Source organism: Streptopelia decaocto (genome assembly GCF_964273445.1).
Source record: "Streptopelia decaocto genome assembly, chromosome: 9".
NCBI classification, from domain to species: domain Eukaryota; kingdom Metazoa; phylum Chordata; class Aves; order Columbiformes; family Columbidae; genus Streptopelia; species Streptopelia decaocto.
The window spans coordinates 18,975,184-18,996,015 of record NC_138664.1 but is presented as its reverse complement, the minus strand read 5'-3'; the positions used below and the strand labels follow the sequence as shown (position 1 = coordinate 18,996,015).

The 20,832-nt window shown below is 39.7% G+C and overlaps 1 protein-coding gene across 1 annotated transcript in view; it reads right to left on the bottom strand.

The window, feature by feature from the left end:
* The window catches only part of ACSBG1 (acyl-CoA synthetase bubblegum family member 1), a 93,918-nt gene extending 73,657 nt beyond the window's left edge, over positions 1-20,261 (bottom strand). The window contains exons 1-6 of the mRNA XM_082061099.1: positions 20,154-20,261; positions 12,249-12,331; positions 3,455-3,672; positions 2,694-2,782; positions 2,202-2,322; positions 1,018-1,098 (exon numbers count right to left, since the gene is read on the bottom strand). Of these exons, the coding sequence (XP_081917225.1) occupies positions 1,018-1,098; positions 2,202-2,322; positions 2,694-2,782; positions 3,455-3,672; positions 12,249-12,331; positions 20,154-20,233 (672 nt within the window). The 5' untranslated portion in view covers positions 20,234-20,261. The remainder of the gene's footprint in view (positions 1-1,017; positions 1,099-2,201; positions 2,323-2,693; positions 2,783-3,454; positions 3,673-12,248; positions 12,332-20,153) is intronic.
* Between the last annotated feature and the right edge of the window lie 571 nt (positions 20,262-20,832).

Sequence of the window (20,832 nt, the reverse complement as noted above, 5' to 3'; positions counted from 1 at the left end):
ACTTATTCCTTCTACTAAGAAATATAAATAGTAAGATCATCTTTGTATTTTTTTTTACTGTGTAGAGATGCAAGGCATGCTCTACACTAGTACAATACAATATTGTACAGTAACTGTTAATTATTAACAGCTATGTGCTATTCAACATAGCGAAAGAGGATTATTATTAAAAAATGTGCAGATCATTTTTTCTTATGCACCCAATAACCCCTCAGATTTTCAAAATTGCAAATATTTAAAAATACTTCTGCACTGTTCCCTCTTCACTAATATTTTTTTCCCCAGCTGAAGTTTTTGAGCCCAGAATCTCATAAGCTGTACCCCACTTAAAATGCTGACTTTTTCACTCCTGTTACTTAACTTTTTTCAGTTCTATTTTCAATGTATATTGGAATTACATGTTTACAAAAAATACGTTCTGCTTAAAGTCCTCATATCACTTTAATTAAAGGCTGGAACTCTACCACTCAGAATCTCGGATCCTGGCTGTCCTTTTTTTCTACTTTATTTTTACCATGTGATACAAAGATCCTACATACATTAAGAAAATGTGCTCCATAGTTATTTCTCTTCACTTGTTGCCTATCACCAGAAATATTCAGTGCAAACAAAATGCAACTATCATCTTCTGTAAAAGTACAAGCATTTTCATGTTCTTGGATTCAGGGTAACTGACCAAAATTCAGGTTTCACTAGCAGCAGTGGACAACCTTTATTTTTAATGCTTCATGAGTCCACATTCCCACCTGAAGCCTGTAGGGTTAATCCAGACAAGTAAAAACCCAGGAAGACATAAGAAAAACAGTTAAGCCAGGTAGCTCTAATTTTAAATGCCAAATACCAACCTGAAGGTACAGGTAAATTAAACAGAAAAAGCTGATTAAGCTTTTAAATGTGTAGGCTGGACCACAGACATACATTCTAAAGGGTAGACTTTTCACAGATTAAACATACTAGAAATTTATCAAATAAACAATATCCCATGAATTATGTAACTCAGTCCTAGCACTCACATACCGTATACAAATTTGGATGTCTCTCTGGAACGGAATCCTTGTAGAGCACAACAGCTTTCAACTGTGGCAATCGACTCCAGATCTGTTGGATTTTTTAAAACAAATTTATTATTTATTATTCATATCTCGTATGGGGTTTTTTCCACTACAATACTGCCAAAATTGTAATGGCTTGACAGTCACAAGAAACCTCCTGCTTCCCTCCATGCTCAAATATTCTCCTCTAAACTCACAACCAACTGGCTCAACAAGGCAGAGGGGAAGGGGAAAATTGAGACGCTACACAGTCTGCTCTACCCATTTTCAGTCAGAAGATTTGAAAAAAGAATAAATCAGAAATGGCTTCTCAGCATCCTTTCTCATCATGCACCAAAGAGCACAGCAAGGAACAGTCTGGGTCAAGCTAGAAGCTGACCTTGGCTGCTGTGGATACCAATAAAATCCAAAAATTACCAAAATCCTCAGCAAAAGGTGTTAAACTGCTAAAGGAAGAAAAAAAATAGTTTGACCTTCTTAAAGAAAAGGAAGCCATTATGTACATTTAAGCATAAATACAAATATCAAGCTGCAGGCCTACAGGCAGACCGCAACGGCTGCTGCTTTCAGTAGCTCTTACTCTGTTTTGCATGGCCTGCAGGGAGCATTCGTCTCACTGAACTTTGTGGGACCATGTGCCTCACAGATGCCTTTGAATTAATCACATTCTGAACTGACTGGATCAATCTGCGCTAATACAAAAGCAGTGGCTTGATGGTGGCCATTATGGAAATATTATCAGAAGGATAACAATTGAAATGTTATTATTTCAGCCTTGGGTTCTGCCAGAAAAAAAAAAAAGTTTCAAAAATCCTTCAGCTGGATAAAGCAGCGTTGGCCACAGTTGTCTTTTCTTTTTTACATAGAAATGTGTATGAATCAAATCCCTCAAGTTCTTCAATTTATATGCTTCTGCCCATGTTTGTGACAACATAGCCTGTGATTTACTCAATGACACTGCAGGAAGATTTGTCTGATTGTTACATGAGCCACAGACACCACAGAGAACACCAGATACCAGATTTCTGAATAAGAACACTCCCATGAAACATTTGATGATGCAGATAGTGAATATGTTATCTGGGACCAATTTAGCATCAAGAAAAGGGGAAATTATGGCTTTTTAGTAACCATTCAGCCACCTTGTACCTGCATTATCTTGTCCAATTGTTTCCGGTTTTCCACAACCATGATATTGGTTTTGCTGTCGTAAGCAATGTAGTGGCAGGCCTCAGGAGAATTGGTTGTATATATGCCTGTGACGATTCCTCTGTATCAAAAACGTATATGTATAAGAACATATATTTATATACATGCACTTAGTATAAAAGAAGAGAATAATAGTCAAATATCAGATGAAACCTGAATGGGTATGAAGATGTGTAAACAGCAGCACAGCTATCGTGGTTGTTTGAAGTATTCCGACGTACATGAGTATCTCTGATATGTGCACACTGCAGAAATTAATCTCTGAACTCTATTCAACAGAAGCTCCCATAGGCAAGGATTCGGCATTTTCACCCACTTGAGGCTACAAAAGTTAACTCAGAAGTGCTAAAAACATACCCAAGTCCTCTTTCAGTTCAAGCTGCACATAGACACCAACACATCCCGCACAAAACCAAACCAAAAAAACCTTACCCAGCAAAAACAGCTCCAACGGCTGAGATGAACCATTCTGGAGAATTAAATCCAAGGATTCCCACACTGTGGAATCGTTCAAGACCAAGCTTAAAAATAATAAATATAAGGTTACACAATACAGGCACACTGGAGAGAAACATAGCATGAAACATACATAACAAATATAAACCACGGAAAGTTTTGATTTATTTATTATTTTGGTCCTCCCACATCTCTACATTGGTATCCATAACAAAACCAGTATTTATCAGCAGTTAATATTGTGTAAACTTTCCACTACCTTCTCCTGTCTGGTTGAGCTCTGCTGTCCAGAAAGGCCCAAACCCCAGAACTTTTCAATATGAACAAGAGCATATTGAGTACCAATTCCACCTTCTATTTAGAATGTTTTTGTCTTTATTTTGCCCAAGTCATTGACAGTGCTGCTTCCACCTGGTTTTCTTCTTTTAACCTTAATGCCGCATGCTGGGCTTTGCACCCATGCTTGAGTGAGAGAGTGTAACACAGCACCTCTTCACTTGCAGTCGGGTTCCCCGGACAGCAACGTTATCTCTTTGACCCAAAGCAATTTTCATCATTATTATTTCAATAAAGAATATGACCTGCTGATCTGCAGTTAATGGGAAAAAACTTTTATACTGTGTTTTTGGGGTTGGGGTTTGTTTTGGTGGTTTTTTTGGGGGGTTGGTTTGTTTGTTGGTTTGTTTTTAAGGAGACAGAAAAGAGACAAATGAATGGGTTTAGTTTCCTGTACCTACCTTCAAGAAGCTCTTGGCTGCTTTCCTGGAAAGACAATAATACTCTGAAAACGTTATCTTCTCCCACTTTCCGTTCTTTTTGCTGGCCAAAGCATTAAGGGCTCCATATTTTTCTAGGCTTTCCTTGAACATCTGATGAACTGTTATGGGAGTCTGCGGACACGAGCTATCTATTCTCAGTCTGACTCTGCCATCAGCGAAGGAAGTCCACAGAGCCTCTGGAATGTAAAGCATTATCATCAGGGTATTCCAATACTGAAAAATAGCATGTGACTGTGCACCAAAAGACGAGCAGATTGAATAAAGACTGCAGGACTAACCATAACTCTGGCACTTCCCATTTTTTGAGAAAAGGGCTTTCCAATTTTATAACTATCAAAAACTCCATGTAGACACAGAACTCTTTCTTACATTTTGTTCTGCATCTTGAACAAAAGTACCACCATTCAGAATTCTGTCGATTTTCTGCATGTTAGAGGCACATCACCAATTCCCAAAGATTTTGTTTGTCATTGCTCAGCCCCGCACAATCCGCTAGCCCTTCGCTAAGGGAGGAGTAGCTGGCGAATCAGAAGGCTACAGAGACCTGAAAGCTCCAAAATCTCTGTCCCTGTTCAGCATCCAAGCTCCTTTTCCTTGTCACAAGCTCTTTCCTTACTCCTTCACCCCTACCCAGCTATTCTGCTTCGTCCTGCCCCTGTTCCCCACTAATCCCCACACTTTTTTCTTGGTCATCTGCCCTGTATTCCGGTGTGCATATCCACTCCACTCTCTCCTGTCTTGCCCTATTTCCACATCATCCTTCACCTCCTTCTGCTCTTGCCTTCCTCACCCTGTCTTTCTCCCATCCACTTTTTCCCCCCTGTATTTTTCCTCCCCTTCCTTGACAGGACACAGACACAAAGCCCCAAACAATGTCACTCGGCTCTCACCGCTGGTGCCAAGGACTGGGGCAGTCCCTGGCATTCACAAGTGGTGACTGTCTCTCAGATTCTACTTGGCTCTTGCAAACCCAGCAAGAAGCAGGCTGAGTACAAATACGCTCCTTAGAGAATCTAGGGGTTAGTAAGTTGGCACAATGTAGGTGAATTCTCACAAGGAAGACAAAAAACCCACTCACAACTCCCCTACCTAATGGTTAGTTCCCATACTTCTGAACAAAATAGTACAAGATCATTTTAAGAACATTTTTTCCTTAGATTTACTTTCATAAACAAATAAATATTTTTAGCGTAAACGTAAAAAAAAAATACATTCTACAGCGAGCTGGTGGAAAATTTCAGACCAAAGAGCTTAGGTTTGTGAGAGTTAAGAGTAACAGAAAATAGGACTTTTTGAAGTTTCTGACACAAGTTAATAAGCACAATTGTCTTTTACTAGACTTATGGAAAGCAAAAACTGCAAAGAAAGCTCAGCAAATATCTATACTGTTTCCTGGGACCTCAGTGGCCAAAAAAAGCAGTTCTGGACTGTTCAAAAGTACAAAATGCTTCGCATCCCTCTCAAATACTCATCCTCTAGTTGCTTCACACAGGGTCCGGAAACTACGTCTCTGAGCATTTCTGGCAATACCTGAACACGTCAACCACGGCTGGATCCATGAGGGCTTTGGAACCCCCGTGCAGCCTCCCCCAGGTCAGGCTGCAACCTGCACACATAACCAGAGGCACAGCCGCTACGGTACGCTCACAATTGGACATTAAAGAAAACACGCTGCTTTCTCTTGCAGCAGAAAAAGTCTTATTACGTAGCTGTGGAGAAAAGCTCATTCATAATCAGCTGATAAAGTACAACTACTAAACTGAAAAATACTAAAACCAGTCTTGTTTGCTGCCAGTATTCCATGAAACTGTTTCTGAAGATTTCACAGCTATATCCTAGCACGTGGAAAAAATAATTTCACCTTTCTACCCCCTCCCAGGTAAGGAGATAAAAACCTGGTGCAGAAACTGAACTGAGCTGTCAAAGCTGTGACGGGTGTCAATTCAGGATTAATGTTCCTGACTCACATTATGTTCCATTCATATTCCTGACTCACAGTCTTGTGTTTGTTCTCTTGACCATCCTGACAAACAAAGTAATAATGACAGCAATAAATACAAAAAAAGCTGCTTAATCTCCATGTGCTTTGATTTTCTCATTTGTAAATTGCATATAATGATTTTCAAAACATAGGTGTGGAGCTTCGTTTCGATCAGTGGCAGAAGGGCGTCATAAATCTGGTTCAGAAAACAAGCAGCTATGAAGGATTGTGGGTAATAGACAGACTTTATCAAAGTCAAACACTGGCAGCCAACAAATGTTTTATTTGAAGACAACGCAGGTGTTTCTGCACTCAACCCCAGTCCTGATGTGAAAAGAATGAGAGATAAGAGCTGTCAGCGAGAGAAGCCAGCATTAACCCAGATGCTTATTTTCTGCAGTGACACAACAAGCCCAGATGAAAAACTCTATGTGATGTTCTGGCTTCTAAACAAACAAAGGTGGGAGGGATTGCAAGTGTGCCTGGGCACAGGTGGGTGGCTGCTCTGTTGAAAACAAAATCATACCATATAGAGCTAAAATAAAACATTCTAGTCTATGTAATCTAAAAATGCTCTTGAACAAAAGAGCATCACTTTTCAAAAGAACTGAAAATATTAGCAACATTCCTACAATAATATTACAAAAGTTGCATAATTATTTCCCTTTCATTGCAGATGTAGAGTAGCTAGAATAGTTTACAGAGACAAGGGTGATAATCAGTTAAATCACCAAATATCCATACGCAGAAACAAAAACTGTATTTGAAACTGTGTGTCCTTTTGCTTTTCCTTATGCATTTTTTTCTGGTGTCAAAAAGGCATCTTTGGTTCATATTGAAGACTAAGAAAAAAATCCGATTCAGAGAGACTCAGTGAGTCACCTTAATAATAAACAATACACATTGCAAAGGATGCTGAACACCCATTAAGTGTCTGTTTCTGGCACGTATTTGTAGGTAGAACTCAAATCTAAAAATGGTTTCTAAATCTAGAGAGTAAGTTAAAAACATCTAACGATCTAACTAGACTGTCCCAGAGAATTTGTAAGAACAGCAGAATATGAATAACATATTGCAGAGGGATTTTGAGCAGAGGGCTCATTCTTCTCAGAAAGAGCCTGGGAAGGAATGCCTGGCTAAACACTGAATGAACCAATTACAGACGTTGGGAGAAGGAAAACTGGTGCTCTGCCTCACCAGCCTCTAAAAGTCAAACTGCAGTGTCCAGGGTGGAAGCGAACTCGGTACTACCCAAAACCAAAGTGGAAATCAGAATTCAAATCCTTTGAGCCTTGGTATATTATACACCCATAGGCTTACAGAGCATAAGAAAACCAAGTCAAAATACTTGGACTTTGTACAAAGCACACAGCTCAAAGTGCTTAATGCCACTGAAGTTCCCTGTATGCAAGGAAAGAGGAATATTTGTTCCCTTCCTCTTTCTTCCAGAGTAAGTCCTGCTACCTGTATCACACTTTGTAGCCCAAATGCTTTTTGTTGACTAATTTGTGACCTTGGCTCACGTCCTTCATACAAATTCACTGAAGGTCAGAGATGGTGTGGAAACATTTGCTCCTAAAGAAAACTATTTTGTCAGATAAACCAAAAAATGCCAGAGATTTTATTCAGATGGTTAGTCTTGACTTTCACTCCTGGAGCCTCTTCAAGTGTTTCTTTCCCCACGTCGTTCTCCTCTAAGGCCAAAAGCCACTACTAGACTAAATTTTCCATGATTCACTGTCCTTGCTGCTGAAGGAAGAGAAGTCTCGGAGAAATCTCATACAAACAGTGTCTAACAGGATGAGTGCACTGCAGTTGTCCAAGGAATTGCTCTAACAGAAGCTGATCTAAATAATTGGGATTTTACGTGTGCGGTTTTTCCAGTAAAGTGTAAGTTTTCAACAAGAAACTTCACAAGAGAAAAAATGGCTTAAAACTTTGTTTACCATTTTAAAAACACTTTGAAAGTTTTCAGCTGATCTTTTACAACACGATCCTGGACTTGTGAAGCATTTCCATGTGAACACTGATTTATAGAAGTACATTTGTTATTCAAATATTTTCTACCAAATTTGATCTAATACACCATATAAACACAGTACAGTTTTGGTATTTTTATCAGCCAGTTGTTATTCCTTTCTACCGTGTATGACTTCACAGCTGTGACATGGTACAGGCTGTCTCTCCCAGTCTAGACAGCAAAAATTACTTTAGCCAGATAAACAAATAGCAAGTTCATCTATTTTTTCACATGGATAATCAGCCTGCCTGAAACTGCTGGACCTCTGGGATATATGAAGGAGTCTTCATACTAGTAAAAAAATCCTACACTAATCCTACAGTTAAAGCTAATATATGAATGAAAGGAGCTGACCTGCAAGTATGCTGGTGACTGCCAGAATGGATTTGTGGATGTAAATGAGTTCTGATGTTTATGGGAGAACAATGCTGAGCCACAGAAAATGCAAAAGAACCAAGGTCACCTTTCAGACAGGTAAATCGGCTACAGAGGCTGAATGTGGAATGGCCCTGCTGCACGACCTGAGGAACTCCAGGTGACATTCCATAGATGTGCCCTGAGAAATAGAACACTAATTCAACTTCTGCTTGAAACTGATTCAGATTTAATTCGCAAACCAGTATTTTGATTATATGCCAGTTCCTGCAAAACACCACTCTGCTCTAATGACGAGAGAAGGCATTCAGCTCTTTGCTGGAGGCGTTTCTGACAGTCATCATCCCAGATTCCACAGTTATGATGCTATCACATTCTGCTGACAACACAAACACATCATTCCTCCTCTCACCCAGGATTTTTTAAATTTTCTTCAAGATGTCTGTGGCCCTGAAAGCTTAACCTCTTTTCAGTGAAAGCTGGAGCTGAGTACACAAAGGTTGGAGTCTGAGAGCTTGGCATCTGTGTCAAACTTCCCCTTGTGCCAAGGAACAGATTAAACACAAGTACAGAACTTCTGAATTTCAAGTGAACCTGAATGTATCAGTCAGAATACATATACAGTGAGTTAAAAAAACACACACAGAAAGCAGCTTCCTGTTGCTTGCCTTGCCACAGTTGGGAGAGGAAGAAGGTTTTCTGTTATATTATCAGTTTTCCACAATAAATATGCAACTTTAAATTCTCAAATGGAAAAGACTGAATAAATAGCTGAGATCTTTTTAAATCATCCAAAACACACAAATATTTCAGTATATGGAAACTTGTACCTTTTCCATTGGAGGAAAAGGGAACATATATGAATTGCAGCTGCTCCTCACATCAGTAAACTACTACCAATATGGATCAGAGAAATAAGATATCCTCCAAGGAATGTCTCTGCAAACCAACATGGAAGGAGTGGTGCCTCAGGGATGAGTATAAAATAAGTTTCACAACAATACTGACGCTTCTAAAACTGATTACGATACACCAAAACGGAAGCGTGTGGAGGGTGTAATCAGGGAGAAACATCACTACAGAAGCATTGCCCAGGCATGCAAGAATGGAAAGTCAAAACTCAGTCGGAATTGCAATTGGTGAGTGATGTGAAAAGCCACAGGAAGGGCTTCTACCAGTACACGGGTGGCCAAAAGGAGAACTGGGGATACCATGGGCAACTTGCTGACATGGGACATGGAAAGAGCTGATGTACCCTGTGCCTTCTACACTTTGGTTTTTACTGGCAAAACCGAGCTTGCTGTGCCTTTGGCACGTGGGAAGTTTTACCTACAACAGCAGAGGAAACTCAAAGTCCCCACTTCAGTGAAGTGGACAGGTACAAAAATGTCATTGGGCCCAGATGGGACGCTTCAGAGTGTACACTGAGAGACGAGGCCTAAGGCACCACAAGGCTGCTCACAATCATCTTTGAAAACGCACAGCAATCTCATAAGGCCCAGGAAAAAGCAAATGTCACACCTGTCTTCAAAAAGAGCAAGAAAGAGGATTCAAATAACTAAAGGCCAAACAGAGTGGCATGTTGTTTTCTTTATCTTTAACAACGTCTCCCCAGCATCCTTGAAAGGTTTGGATCAGATGGAGTTGGAGTGACAGGTGGATTAAAAGCAAGATAATTAGTATTTGAGAACAGTGGTCAACATTTCTATGTCTAGCTAGCAGTCAATTAAAACTTCTTCAGGGGTTAGTCCTGACAATGATACTGTTTAACGACTGCATTATTGTTTTGAACAATGGAATGCACCCTCACCAGCTCCACAGACGACACCAAATTTGCAGAATTGGCCAACATGCCAAAAGGCAGGGTGGTAAGTGAGTGCGTGAGTGAGTGGTAAGTGTGTTTGGTGCAGGGTAATCCCAATCAGCAGCACAGACTGGCTGCCGGCTGGCTCAGCAGAAAAACTCCCGTGGTTTCCGGTGGACAAACTGGACTTGAGTCAGTGGTACATTGCGGTGGAGATCAAAGATAACTATGTCCCAGGCTGCATTAGCAAGTTTACAGCCAGCAGATCAAGGAAAGTAATTATTTCCCCCTCCTTGGTACTCCCGAGGGTGCCCACGAAGCAGAGTACAGCTTTGGGAGCCCCAGTGCAAGAGAGAGATCCAAACTGAAGCAAGCTCAAAAAAGGGACTCCCAGAGAGTCCGGGGCCTGGAGCATTAAAGGAGCTGGATTTCCTCAGTTTGGAGAATACACAATGAACATAACTGCAGTCTGCTACAGGCCAAAGGGGAGCACTATAAAGAAGAAACATTCTTCTCAGAGGCACACAGCAGAAGAGGCAACGGACAGGAGCTGCAGAAAGGAAAATTCTTACTAGAAAAATAATTTCACAACACAGGAGGCTCAGCCTAAGACAAGGGACTGCGAGGCTGTGGGATCTCTGTCCTTGGAGGTTTTCACAACGCAGTTGAACAAAGTCATGAGCCTCCTATGAGCAGCAAGCTGGACTAGTTGTCTGTCAGTGGTCTTTTCCGAAATAAATTATTTTGCAATTTCACCAGTAAAAAAAAGCACATGAATGAGTTCTCTTTTAACTTTGCGCTGGTGTTAAGCCAATATAACGCTTGCTGCCAACAGTAAGGTTACTCTGGTTTTACATATGCATTAGAAAACCCAAAATCTGGCCTGGTTCCACAGGAATGAGCTTCTATACATTGGTGGAAAAGAATGGGGAAAAAATTCCAGAACAACCTGTGGTCTTCGTTAGGCAAATTTACTCCTGAGGCTGCAGAACATATTGATTATAAAATGAGAAGGATAGTTCTGCACAAACAGAAAACATCATAATCTCCTTCTTTTCTCTTGATTTATAATACAAAACAGACCCACTACAACTAGAGACTGAGCTTCCTTCTCCTGAAAGATTTCTGGGAGAAGTTTTTGACATTCAGTCCCCACTCTACCGCTCAGCATCTGCATGGCTGTGTGATGTTCCAAGCCAAGCACTGCTTCTCATTTAAATGGATAACAAGTAGTGCCACAGATTCCCAAAGTCAAGTAAAAGACGAAGGCTAACTCCAATTGTAAGCGCCTGATTCATCAACTTAGGAACATACCTAAACTCAAATAAAGGAACTGCTTAATTAAAATGGATGGAGTGTGACTTGTGTTTGCAAGAAAACTATGAAGGAACAGTTTCTACACTCAGTTTCTCAGCTCACCTTTCTCCCAGAGGTTGTGGCCACCTCCGCAGGAGCGGTTAAACGGCACGTGTGTTCCTTAAGAGCGCCCAGCACGTTAAACTGCATCAGTAGCAACCTCTGGGAGCAAAGCAGGGCGGACAGCTGACAGCAGTAACCAGTGGCCCAGATAAATTCTTAGAAAAATAGGTCAGAGCTTTCAGGAGCACACCATAAAGCACTCTGGAGAACCACGGCCTCAGTAATTACCAATGTATCCAATGTGTGTCTCAAATCATTCAATAAAATACCCTGGAAGTTTGAAAACAGAAGTTAGTTATCACCTTTATCCATCCAAATTTATTTCTAGCTTGCTGAAAAACAAAAAGCAAATGTCTAGCAGTTTCATTCTTTGAAAGAAACCTATTGTGTATCAAATAATTAGCTTTCTAAAAATAAAAATACACACAGAAAGATATATATCATACGTATGTATAAAGTCTTCATGTGAGATTCCTACATAGATCTGTTATTTCTTCAAAATCCACTTGCAGTCATTGCTTCAGTTGTCTCACAGAACAAATACTCCCTGTTTAAATAAACAAATGTAGATACCAGTAGCAGCTTCACCAGGTAACAGGGAACTCCCGAAGGGCTGCAAACCTTCCAAAGAACCTCGGAAAGTTCTGCTAGTAAACCTCCTTTAAGCCACATGGTAGCCCAACTAGGTTAACTTACCACTGCGACTGGTTTAAAATTACAGTAGTACACATATGCTACAATGCAACACAGAACTGACCGAAGTATAGATATTCCTTTACAGCCCCCAGTTGTTACACAGGATGCCAAATCCTCAATAGCTGACAGCTGGTGAGCAGGCTGTGGTGCCAAAGGTAACACAAGAACTGGTATGATTTTCCATGGGATCAGACTATTCTTCACTTTTATCTAGTAATCTTCTCAAATACCGACAGAAACTGGGACAAACTACTGAATTCATGCAAGTTTACAGAAGACTCCTGGGAATTTTTCAGTTGCCCAGATTCACTTTGGTTTAATTTTATTTTTGGCTGCCCCTCCTTATCCCAGGCCTGAAAAATTGTCAGTCAGAATGTTCTACAATGGACACAAGAATTACCTTAAAAAGAAAAATTAAAGAGTTTGAATTTCCAAGGATCATTTTTTACATGCTTACCTGTTGGCTCTGTGCCTTCATCTCGGGTCTCCTCCAAATGAGGCCGCGAACCTCTGCAGACATTCTGTGCATCTGTCAAGGTTCTAAGAGAAAATACACCTATTAAAAAGTTATCCAGGAGTGCAAGTAGGATCCACTATAATCAACACACAATATATCCAAGGGAGAACAAAACCACAGCTTACAAGCACTTAGAAATGCAAACAGGAGAAAATAGAAAGCTGAAAGGAACAAAGAATAGTTCGTCTCTTTGTTAGTAACTCCACTATGATCAGGTTAAACTGGGAAATGCCTTCACTCTAAGGATGACATTTGCATTTCATACGGTGGGTTTTTGGTTTTAATATCATGGAATATCCCGGATGGAGACACTAACTTTGAATCTTGACAGAGAGGCCATGAACCACACAAGAATGAATTGTCAACCTTAACCTTGATTGTATCACCACTGTACTCACAGCACAGTACTTTGTAAATTGTTACTGTTGATACCCGTTCAAGCTCTGAAGTTACAGAGTTTTGTTATTGTTATTATTTAAGACTAGCAAAACATGGAGATCTAGTTCCTAATAATAACGTTTCTCAAAAACGTCACCAAAGCAACAGATTAACATAATCACATGGACAAAATTAACATTCTTAGCTTAAATCAACCAAAGTTTAAAGCAAAGTTAACACAAACTCAAAACCAGACTGCAAAGAATTATATAAGTAAAAAATCTAAACAATAACCAAGCATTTAGAAACAACAGACTACATAAATCATTGCACTGCAGATTATTCATTAATAGCAGCATGCAGAATTTTTTAATTTAGCTGACTTCATGTAATAGAACAAGGGGTGGGAATTACTAATAGCAGCCTCCAGAGGCCAAGAACAAGGTTGGATTACCTTCATTCCCTCCCAACAGGTACAACAGAAGAGTCCTGAGCGAAGCTCAGGAAGTCCTTCACCTCCACAGTGTCATAAATTAATTCAAAATGTAGAAAAAGAAAGTCCAAACAATGCCCTTCCCAGATTTCAAATAAATAACAAACAACTTCAAAAGCATTTTTTTTACACAGCAGTGTCAGGTAGCAAAGAGCAAGAGCAAGCACTATGTCAGACATTATTTCCTATCTCATACTACCAACTACATTTTGTAGAACGCCTACATGCGGGACACTCCTAGAATTTATTATTGTTATTCACAATGAAATCGCACTTCAAGAAAGCCCTAACCAAGCTGGATCCCTTTTTTAAGAATTTAGTGGACTGTGTAATTCTTGGCAGCTCCTCTGCTCACTCGCTCCCACCGTGCTGCACGTCTCTGTCTCAGAGCCGAGGGACAGGTACCAAAAACAGCTGAAGGAAAACGAGGAGTCACCACGAAACTTGCCTGTGAGGACATTTCCTCTCTTGTTAATGGCATAATTGGACAAAACACGAAAGGGCTTGTCTGATAAGCAGAGTGTTAAGCTCTGAAAATAGTCACCAGCTTGGGGAAGGCGGATGTTGATGAGAAACTGAGTAATTTAAATATAGGGAGGGATTATACTGCACTTTGAAAGGTAAATTTGTGTTTGATGCATGGGAAAATGGTGACTTAATGAAGTGGGAGTGCCAGGACAGAATGACAGAGCAGGAAGACATAGCTGTGAATAAAAACAAAACATCTGAAATAATTTAAAAACATGCATTTGTCATCTCAAAACACTTAATAGTTCTTGACATTTTTCCTATGTGAAAGAAAAACTACATTTGATGTTTAGAAATCTAGTGCAACTTTCTCCTTTAAACAACTTCTGCATACTAAAGCTTTTATTATTTTACAAACTGAACCGAAAGCTTACTCAAAAGATAACTGAATGTTACTCTTCCCAAAAACAGCAAAACAACTCTCAGAAGAAAAGAGTTTTGATTAGTAATATATTGGCAGAGCCTCCTGTGAGGCTACTCAAAACTACTAATCATCATCATTAATTACTCTTCCCAGATGAAAATCTCTTTAGTTTGCTTTGTCCTCATCTGACTGTTACAGGATACTGGTTCAGTTTATATCACATTCCCTTAATAGAAAAATAATCAACCAAGTCTGAACTCCTGTACTCGCTCTGATAACACATCAATGTGCAAATGTCGTATGAGGAGTTCTGTGCCTCTGATATCTTCAAAAGCATTAAAGTCAGTAACGCCGTGCACAAGCGGTGTTACCTGCCTCTATGGACTAGGCAGTCTGTGTGAGTGGTGTCTTTGTGTGTTTTGGGTTTGTTTGGTTTGGTTTTTTTTCCTCTGAAAGTAAAATTAAGACATCAACAACCTATGTGTATACTCTGAACCATTCAATCAAGAGCTTACTGAGCGTACTGCAGCAAGGAGACAGCACACGGCAGAATTACTGTTTGGTGGTGAGACACCCCAGCAAAACCAAAACGCTTTGGAAATCTGGACTTCAGCTGCTAAATTTGTTATTGAGGTTGAGGTTCTGCATAAATTATCTAATGTTATTAGTGTGGGGACAGCATGTTCCCAAATCCAACTACAAGTTTAAAAGGGGATTTTCTACATCCAATTTTTGCAAAGTACACAGAGAGGATTTGATAGTAGAGGTCACCTTAGCAAGCCAGTTAGAACAAACTGAGTTCACGCCACACAACGGTGACTAGCTAGAATTAAAGACACACTTCTCTGTAAAGCTCCATTGGCAGGAGCATCTTTTGAGTGACAATATTTCCTGATGGAATTTAGGATTTAATGTTAAGGTACCATTCTATTGAATGAGACCTCGTTTACTGCCTGAATTCACTGCATGCACACTCCCCTTCACCTGAGAGCAGCGCACAGGCTGCTCAGGTCGATGGCTTCACCCAGAGATCTGGGGCAAACCCCAAACCTGCAGCTGCCACCACTGCATGTTGTGAAGCTGCTGTGAAGTTGCTCTCACCCATCAGGCCAACCTGAAAAGCAAGAATCTGAACATTTTCTGTATTCCTTTAGACTTCAGGATATTTACCCAAACCCCTTTATATACTTATATCAAGTTGTAGTACCTAAAGTCTGCAAATCATATTCACAACTGCTCACAATAAAGATTTCAACAAACACTTTTTTTGCAATTAAAACAGTCGGTAGCCCAGCCTGTGGGTTCATCCAGAGTCCATTACCTCAGCTCCCAGCCCTGTGCCACCTGCATTCAAGATGATGCCGCTGTCTCCTCCTCCCTTTCTTGGCACGTCTGACGCAGGCAGAGGCTTCTCCCATTACACAGAATCACAGCTTGTTCCTGGATGTTCTGCCACATGGGTGGGCTCGCCATCCAGTGAAAGGATTTTTATGAATGAATTTTCTTCTCACTTAATGTAAGGGAAATGCTCGCTGTTGAAGGTACTGCATTCATATATTATCAGATAAATTGAGATTAATGTGATGCCTAGTTTTAGGAGAGCAATGTATTCATGGTGCAAAGCTATGGGTATGGTCAGCCCCAAAGCTTTATTATAAGCTGTTGCATGATTTTTGTCCTTTCCTTCAAAATCCATTATCCTGCAGATTGCCCGCAACAAAGAGCACAGCCAATTCTGAAGGCATGCTCAGGTACAGTGCTGAGGGCATTCGGTTTCTCTGCCATTCCATGCTTTTTCCCTATTTTGCTTCCACCGGCTCTGCTGCCAGAGCCCTGGGGAAGGCTGACTGGTGTTCTGCCCACGCTGTGCTGACCCAAAGCAGAGCAGCTCCTTCACCTGCTCCTCTGAGCATTTACAAGCTCACCCACCAGGCTGCTTTCAAGCAGCAGTAAGCATGTTACTACGTATTGCTTACAACAGTCTTCACCTCATAAGTGAACTCCTTTCTCTGCTCGCCCTGCCCAAGGAAATATTTTGAAACATGCAGATGTTTATCTTGGGGAGCAAGGTGTGCAAAATCCCCATTTGGACAAGTACTATTTTCTCAAACACTTTTGATGAATTTGCTTTCCTAACTATCAAATACGGATCTTATTTAACACACAAAAACTAGGTTGAACTGGAAAATATGCATTTTTTTCCACAGCAAAACTTCTTCATAATTTTTCTTTTAATCTCTGACTGCTTGCCTCTCCTGAGGATCACATATTGAATTTAATCTCTAAACTCCTAGGGCTTGGTTGTTCGATTATTTAAGTAATCCATAATACAGCAGATGAACAAAATCCTTCTTCCAATCAGAGTGCATCTTTTGCTACTTCATTTTTTGTGACAAGCGTCCTAAATATTTCTCTGTCTTCCAACAATGGGACCTTTTTTTTTCCCCTTAAGCTTTTGTTACATGGTCTCCAGGACAACCCAGCTATATACATTCCACCACCCTTAATCTACGTCAGAGCTGCATTTGATATTACAGTATGTATTGGGTCTACATCTGCACATTCCAAACTACTTTTCATTGGGTGTTAGGTGTTTTCAACAGCTTGCTGGGGAATTTGAATTCAAGATGAAATCATTAAGTAATAATCTGAGAACTCTTCTGGCAGCAAAAAGAGATGGCTTAAATTACCTACGGGCACCTCTGAAAACTTTAATGATCCTGGCACTTTGCCTAAAAAACTACAGAAACTAAATATCTTCATCTGGATCCCATTCACGAGTAATCCTTTCCCAATTCTCCAAGCATCCTTCAAGTGCTGAATCCAATCTTTTACAACAGAGCTCTGGGGAGAGGTTGTAGGAGAATTCAGAATCATGGATCTGTCCTTGGGTTCTAGTAAAAGACAATAAAGTCACTTTGATTTAAATTAACATAGCACCAAAGCTTTCATAGCTCAGCAGCTAAACAGAAATCTGCAACATACACAGGAACAGCCAAGTAGCAAATAATACATTTCCAGACTCTGAGGAGCTGCAAATTATTACCAGAGACATTTTGAAGATGTTTTCTCATTTTCTACAGCATAAGGAAAAAAATCCAGAGTAATGACACACAACATTAGTTCTTTAAACCCTAATCTTGTATTACATGTAAAATTCTTGATATATAAAGGAGCAAAGTAAAGAGTCACAGGAGGTCCCCATGGTCCTTTCACAGGGACATTGCTGTCTACTATGACTGGTCATCTTATTTATTAAGTATTCCTCTATTCAAATTAGGGCAATATTAAAATACATTCCTTATTTGTTCTATTTAAAATTTCCCTTTGTCCTCGAAGAACAGGTTAGATTTAGCTTTTAATTGGTTTTCATGCCCTCATGAGACATAAAAGGGGGCCACAAATCAGCCCAGATACGTTCCAGCTCTTGCAAAAAGGGTCAGCTGATTCAACAGTCAGTTTGCTCGCCATAGTGCACTAGAAACCTGTCTTTCCCAAATTAATCATGTAACTTTTTCCCACACAAAAGCAACACAAACACTTAATATACGAACAAAGTCCTAAAGCTGGAGTTAACAGCTGAGCCCTATTTCACCACATAACACAGTTGGCACACACCTTCTAGTAAAACCTACATCTTCACTCGCAAAAAAAACCCAACTTTTTTTTCTTTTGTTATGACTAAATATCCTCAAAAGTCAGGCCATTTAACTTGCACAAACAGACCAGTTGGGAACTAAGTGGGTGAATGGGAAGGAACGAACAATGTATGAAGACTTTTCTTATTCCGTTTCAAAAAGGCTCTCTTGAGCAGCTGGGAGTGTTACCACAACCCTCACTGACCCTGCTGCAGATTTTCTGGCTTCACTCTCCCCTGCACAGCAAAACCCCTGATCTGAAGCTGAAATCTTGCAGTAGGTGCCTCTGTCTGGCTCTTTGCAGGGAGTGAGCAGAGTTAGGTCACACAAAACTCTGTTGCATCTCTTCCTCATTTTTAGGTCACACTGATTCAATTTCAGCCTTATAAAAGGTCTTGTTTTCCTTCTTTCCATTTTGCCAGTTTCACTTTCTTTGCCTAGTTCTTTCTACCTGCAATAGTACTTACAACTATACATACAAAAAACATACAAAAAACCCCAAAAAAGTATACCAAGTTTGCTACCTAACTTCAAAGCACACCAGGTGGACAACACTCTTTAACAGGACAACATGCACCGTACTTCTTCGAAAACCAACAAAGTATTTATGCCAAGGACTTTGGATGCACTGGAAGTATTTGGAGTTCCAGTCTCCGAGATATTCTTTCAACAGAAATTCAGAAAGAAGCCATATGCTAAACATCTTTCTATTGTATTCAAACAAAATACAGGAAGCTTAAGCTTCCTGTTTGCAGTGGCTGCAAATCACTGTATGTTCTTACATTTTCTTTTAGAATTTTTTTTTAATAAAGAAAGCCTGAAAACATCTTCTTTTCTGCTTAAGCACGTCACAAATTGAAGTATGCATGGACTAAAATACAGGCAATAGTACTAATTTAGCAAAATCCAACTTTCACGAGTCCGTATGTACATACACCTATATTGATCACAAGCCAAATACTGTTTTATGATCTTTGGACAGATTACACAAAAAAATGACAATTCTAGTATTAACTGCATTAGGACTCCAGATGCAACAATAACAAATTGAAAAGCTTTCAGATATTTCCTAAATGTTGTTCTTGTCCAAAAACGTTAAGTCCACAGTTTGGTCCTAATGATGCTTATCCCAGATTACAAAGCCCAGAAGAGAAAAAAACATTATGGTAAAAATGATCCCAACCAACCATTTACCTGAAAGAGTCAAACAAATCTTCCAAGTGACATAACATACAAGTTGCTAACTAAACAAATGTGAAGTTAGATTTAACTTAACATAAAAGTAAGCATTTACCTGCTACAATAGCTCAGTCTCTGAGAATGGACAATTAGTACTCAGCAATATTGACAAACTTAAAATAATCAGAAGTTAAAATATTTCCTGAGAGATGTGTTGTTCTATTCTTAAAACAGGTATTTCCAAAAAAAACCTGCTAGAGATGGGGAGCTTTTTCTAAGAGAAGACAACATTCCAGTGACAGCACAACAGGAAAAAGAAAGTATTTTTTCCCTTTTGTGCTACCTAGGACAGAAAGATCACAGCAGCCGGCAGGGTTATCTTGCATGTAAAAAGGTAATATCAGCCCTAAAACAAACTCTTCCAAAATTAAGTTACTCACTCCCATCTCTAGGATATGGGCTACGTGGTCAAGTTCTGTTGCCTTTGATGGGAAGAAGATGCTCAACCAGAAAGCCCAACTATCATCTAAAGGATTATTCCCCCAAATTCAGAAGGGGAGACAGACTTGCTTCCAGAGCTGCAGCTCGGGTATTTTTGGAAGCCCATTCAAAGTAATTGTATACATTGTAACATCTGCAGAACAACCAGTACTGAACTTGTAGAGTCTTCAGTTATCCCTTTCCCATCAGGGACACACAAAAAGATGGTACAGGAGCACTGTTTTTTTTCCTTGAATATCTGAAATTTGTTATTTTCTGGTATTTGAGAATGCCTATAATCTCACCACATGGTTGAAAAGCCATTAATCATTTAATTTACTGAAGCATTAGAGTCCTAATTCACCAGTATTTTCACTGGCATTCCAGGTTTTTGCCAAGTTGCAAGCGGCTGAGGCACAAGAGCTGAACATACATCTTATCAGAACTGCTACACACAAACTTCTGCTAAGAGCCTCTGTGCTATAAAATGAACGCTATACAACTATTAATAGATACATGCAAACAGGATACAAACAACATAGTCCATGCTGAATGGTGCTATTAATGCCAAACTGGAAGTTAGCATAGGAGAATAAATCCACTTAGAATCTTCATTATGATTTTCTCATTCCAGCCTCTAAAGTTTCCCCTTATTCTGTATTAGAGAGTTGAGACACAATTAGGCAGACAAGGCTCTTGTGGATCTGCACAGTAGTAGAAGACAAACTTAAGTTGCAAAAATCTGGTAAATCAATTTGTTAAAATAAATACTTAAACTATTTTACCTGTTTTCACAGCTTTCTGAAATATTCATTGCACTTTCCTCTTGTAATTTTTTCGTAAGAGTCTCTCCGCTGTTAGGCATGCTGACAAACCCCCTAAAGCTGGGCACAAATATGCTAAAGAACTGTGCGGGTCAGGCATAAATAAGCTCCTTGGACAACTGAGGAAACCAACCGTAACTGGTTATTTGTTAAAAAAAAACCAACACGTAACACAAGAGGAGGAGACTACAGCTACAAAAGCTATTTCTTTCTGATTTTAACATGCTTGAAATGTCGCAGTGCCTGTGAGCTGCTTACTGTTAAACTTTCCTTTTAATTCACTTTTCTTTAATTATCCATGAGAAGAATTTTAATGAGTTTACAATGCTTTAAGATGCAAATCTTTTCTTTTGCCAAGATTTGCAACAAATTTGTGCACAGAAGTTGAAGCGATTCCAACTTTATTAACTTTAGTTTCAAAAAAGAACATTCAAGGAAGTTAGTTTCTTAAATAAAATGCAGATTAATTACATTAGGAAATGCCTTCAAGTCTCTTATACCTATGAAACCCAGTACTGCCACAGCCAAGCACCTCCTCCAGCATCACAACTACACCAGCACTTTGGCTTCACCAAGCCAGGCCTATTGCATACGGTACAAGTTTCTACACAAGACTAAACAAATTACTTCCCAGGACGTA